The 4,997-nt window shown below is 40.8% G+C and overlaps 1 protein-coding gene across 1 annotated transcript; it reads left to right on the top strand.

The window, feature by feature from the left end:
- The first annotated feature begins 2,078 nt into the window (after positions 1–2,078).
- On the top strand, positions 2,079–3,104 carry LOC121369888 (melanocortin receptor 4-like). Its single transcript, XM_041494965.1, has one exon. The coding sequence runs from the start codon at positions 2,079–2,081 to the stop codon at positions 3,102–3,104; it is 1,026 nt and encodes a 341-aa protein (XP_041350899.1).
- The last annotated feature ends 1,893 nt before the right edge of the window (positions 3,105–4,997 follow it).

The following is a 4,997-nucleotide window of genomic DNA, read 5'->3' as shown; positions in this document are numbered from 1 at the left end:
AGGTATGTTTTAAGTTGGGTTTTTTAATATTATAATTAAAATCGGATATTCCATCATACTCGGTAATAAAAGGTATGTTTTAAGTTTTATTATAATTTTTTTTTTTAATAATTAAAATCGGAAACTCTTTCATACTTAGTAATAAAAGTTAAAGTACCAGGCCCTAGTTTTTAAACACAAGGCATATGTTTCACTATTGGAGTCGTTTTTGATAATTGAAATAATACTTTACTTATATTTTATTGGTTATATTACATATTTTCGTATATACGAAGTGTTTCGGATCATCCTGATATTTTTAATATACAAAATGCATTTTTCACATTTTTAAAAACACACGTGCGTCTGAGAAGTAACGGTTATGGAGTCGAGTTTTAGTCTATTTGTAAGGGTATTTGACCGTTTCAACCTCGCAGACTCTTGTTTCATACTATTGTAACTGTATCCCAATGTGTTGCAGGTTTGTAAGATTAACTAAACTTAGTGTCCATTTTCATTCGCTGAAACTAGGGTTTCAGTCTAGTTTCAATCCGTAACGTACTTAATCTGAAGCACATAAGGCTGTAACCAGAGATCGCCACTGATGCCTGTCTTTTGCCAGCTTCTCCAACAGCTCCCAGCTCAGATTGCCCTCTCGAATTTCCTTCTCTACTGTCCTCCTACGTGTTTCTTTCGGTCTTCCTCGTTTCCTTTTTCCAGGAGGAGTCCATCGCGGAGTGCCACTCTTGGTAGGGCTGTTTGAGGCATTCTGATGACATGGCCAATCTACCGTCATTTTCGGCGCTTGATCTCCGATACCAATGACTATGTGGAGGTTTGTTTATGGAGTTCTTCATTGGTTATGATGTTGGGTCAGAAGATATTCAGAATCTTGCGAAGGCACCGATTTTGAAAGACCTCCAACTTCTGACCGATGTCTTGGTCGTTTTGCAGGATTCTGCTCCATACAATAGAGTGCTTAAGACAGTTGCAATAAAGTGAAACAAGAGTCTATGTCGTTGAAACATTTAAATATTCTTAAATATAGACCAGAGCTCGTCTCCATAACATGTATTTTTCAGACGCACGTGCATTTTTTAAATTTCAATGTATATGAAAAATGCATTTTGTGGTATTAGAAACACCACGATGATCAGAAACACTTCGGATGTCCGGAAATGGATAATTTAAGCAATAACATCTAAGTGATGTCTCATTTCTGTTATTAAAAAATAGCTCTAATCGTGAAAAATTCACGGTGATGTTTAAAACCTAGGCTCTGTCACTTTAAGTTTTATTATTATTATTATTTTTAATCGTTAAAAATTGGATATTCCATCATGCTCGGTAATAAAACCTGTTTTAAGTTTTATTATTATTAAAAAACATTTATCATTGAAATAGGATATTCCTAATAATTGTTAATCTGACCATGGTTGTCTTCTAATCGTTTGAACAAAATGCGTTGTATTATTCACGTACAAACGTTTACTCCTGGTCCTTTGTTTAACATTATTAGCCAGTTGCTTTGTTCATTCATTAATTAAACAAGAAAAGGAAACTCATTTAGTATCCCAAATCGGGTCCATCGCACACAAAAATACCGTGGTTTTTAATGCATTAATATGAATTGATAAATAAATATGATAGACTGTTTTTTTTTCAAAATGTTTAAAAATCTCTTCTGATATTAAAGTTAGGTTTTTGCAACAGTTGCTCAATGCATTTCAACCGTTACCTAATTTCATCACAATAAAAGTTTTCTTTTCTTTCATACTATTATTTTAAGTTCGGTAGCAGGTTTTTTATTTTTTTGCGGCTGTTTTCTTAAGCATTCATACATCCATCCTCCCATCATTCCATACGTTAATTAATTAATTAATTTGTTCATTCATTCATCCATTCATTCATTCATTCATTCATTCATTCATTCATTCATTCATTCATTCAATCAATCATTCATTCATTCATTCAATCAATCATTCATTCATCCATCCATCCATCCATTATTTCAATAATTTCTTCTTTTTCCACATTCATTGATTCATTCGTTCATTATTTTCTTCTTTTTCCAAGACCTGATAAAAAAACAAACAAGAATGACCGAACTGACGCCAACACTTCCCAGCAACGATTCCAGCCCCTTCAAACTGGCCCCGGCAGAGAAGGCAGCTCGCGTCACCATTGGGATGCTGGTGTTCGTCGAGAACGGGGTCAGCCTGTACGCCCTGCGACACGCCCCGTCCGTGCAGACCTCGCTCCGATACTCCCTGACGAGTCTCTCCATCGCCAACGTCCTGTGTGGCCTGGTGTTCACCTACCATTCCATCGTCATCGACATCAGCCAGTTCGGCGAGGTCTCCTTCGAGTGCTGGATGCGCCACATCGTCCTCACCTCCCTCACCATCACGACACTCGCCACGGTGGCCACCTTGATCCTCGATCGAACCTTCGCCCTGTTCCACCCTTTCGGTTACAGGCGTTTCGCCAGCAGGGCGTTCTTCGTCTGCACCCACGTGCTGGAGTGGCTTCTGTCTGTGCTCGTCACCACCACAGCCTACGCGGCCGGAAACGACCAGAACGTCTGCCATTTTTCCAAAATGGCGTCGATGGCGACGTACACCATTCTGTCGATAGTCAGATGTTCGTTGGTCGTGATCATCGTCACCAGTCAGGTGATCATGTTCTGTCTGGCGAAAAGACACATCACGAAGATAGTCCCCAACTTAGTTGGGTCGTCCCAGTTGAAAACCGCAGTGCGAATGAATATAAAAGCCATCATGACTACTTCGGCCATTGTGCTACCGTTTGTGGTATGCGTCACTCCTTTATATCTAGGTTATTTTGTGGCAACCCTCAAACCAGACATGACAAAAGATTACAAATGGAAGATATATCTGTCCTTTGCTATATCTATTTTGATGGTCAACGGAGCAATAAACCCTGCAATATATTGTTGGCGCCTGCCTGAAGTCCGACGTGTTCTAAAAAGATTGTGTTGCAACAGCCCCGATGACACCACTGCGAACTTAGCACAGACTGTACAATCCACTATACAGCCGTCACTAACCACAGTGAGCAATGGGCACACTACAGGTCAAGGTCATTGTCTGGTTCACAACTGACACCCTTACACCAACCACAGTGAATCGGCGGTTATGTACCGACACGTTATGGACATTGCTTACACAAACCAAGGTGAATCAATGAGGAGCCATTTGCAGCTTACGGTTATATACAGACATGTTATGGACATGCTTACACAAACCGCGGTGAATCAGCGAGGAACCATTTGCATGTTACGGTTATATACAGACATGTTACGGACATGCTTACGCAAACCAAGGTGAATCAGCGAGGAACCATTTGCAGCTTACCGTTATGTTTCGATGTGTTATGGACACCTTTACACAAATCACGGTGAATCAGCGAGGAACCAGTTGCGGCTTAATATTATATATCGACATGTTGTGGATTTGTTTTACACAAACCATGGCGAATCAGCGAGGAGCCATTTGCAGCTTAAGGTTATGTACAGACTCGTTATGGACACCCTTACACAAACCGCGGTGAATCACGAGGAGCCATTTGCAGCTTACGGTTATGTATTGATGTGTTAAGGACATTCTAAAACAAACCACGATGAATCAGTGAGCAGCCAGTTTCTGCTTAAGGTTATGTACTAAGGCCTTATGGACATTCTTACAAAAAACACAATGAATTAGTCAGAGTCATTTGCAGCTTACGGTTCTGTATAGATGTGTTATGGACATTCTTACACAAACCACAATGAATCAGCGAGGAGGCATTTGCAGCCTATTGACAACCTTGTCAACACAATTGTTTAAATGTCCAGTGAGCGCTGTCTTGTGCGGGTTTAGGTTTGTCAAACCAGTCTCGGAAATACCAGTCGTCCTACAGGAAAAGTAAGAACATGTGATGTTTCGTCCTGAGAAGTGGCAGTCCTCCTACAGGCGAAACACCCGACAGTTAATCATGGGAGCTGTCACGACCTTGTCAAAATGTCCTTTTGATTCTGCCTTGTACAGGAGATATGATTTTGCAATGGTTTTGTCGTTCAGATTTACACACTATTCCAGAGATGAACCATGACTGGCATTGATGGGGTAGAGTTATACTGGGAAGTGGAATTGCGTAGAAAATTCCGACTCCAGATTTGATTATCATTCTTGACAATGTGCCAGATCACAAGATCCACAGCCTTGGGTCTCACTACACAGTTGGCTTCCGGGTGAGAGTTCATTCATCACGATCCATTATAGTTGCAAATTGTACCATATATTGAGGTTCACATATTCACTTCTAGGAATTGGGGATGAATTAAAACAATTTGTATGTTTAATGGTAATGGTAAGCCTTCTGGCTGGATTTTGCCCAAGTTATTTTGTAATATTGTGCATTGACCTTTTGGGACATGGGTGTATGGCGGAAAAGACAGTCGGAGTGAATCGGCTGATGAACCACCTGTTCGGACCGGTACTACAGCCGGATGCGGTCATATAGCCAAAACCTGAGACAGAAATGTTATCAAGTTTGGAGTGAAAATAAATGCTCATATAATGTATGTTCGCAGTGGTGTATGTTGTTAGTGCCAAAGAGAACCCGTTCTAGTTTAAAGTTAGGCAATTTAACATGGATTTGACATCTATGTAGTGAGACCCTGTTGTTAATTCTGTGACTCCCAGTATCGATCTATTTCTCGCTCCAGCCAGTGCACCAGACTGGTATATCAAGGGCCGTGGTATGTGCTATCCTGCCTATGGGATGGTGCAATAAAATTTGTTGAGTGCATCGTTAAATAAAACATTTCCTTCCTTCCTGCCAAACTGACTAAGCACATTCCCACATAAACCCTATCACAGTAGACTTCATGTGTCAACAAAAGGGGCGAGACGTAGCCCAGTGGTAAAGTACTCGCTTGATGTGCGGTCGGTCTGGGATCGATCCCCCGTCGGTTGGCCCATTGTGTTATTTCTCGTTCCATTCCAGCCAATGCA

This window comes from Gigantopelta aegis, chromosome 4, assembly GCF_016097555.1.
Source record: "Gigantopelta aegis isolate Gae_Host chromosome 4, Gae_host_genome, whole genome shotgun sequence".
In the NCBI taxonomy this organism is placed as follows: Eukaryota; Metazoa; Mollusca; class Gastropoda; order Neomphalida; family Peltospiridae; genus Gigantopelta; species Gigantopelta aegis.
Note: the sequence above shows the minus strand (reverse complement) of the source record. Positions and strands in the feature narration are given on the sequence as shown.

Bases quoted from the DNA above. Each gene is read 5' to 3' on its own strand.
- LOC121369888 (XM_041494965.1), top strand. From the start codon at position 2,079: ATGACCGAACTGACGCCAACACTTCCCAGCAACGATTCCAGCCCCTTC.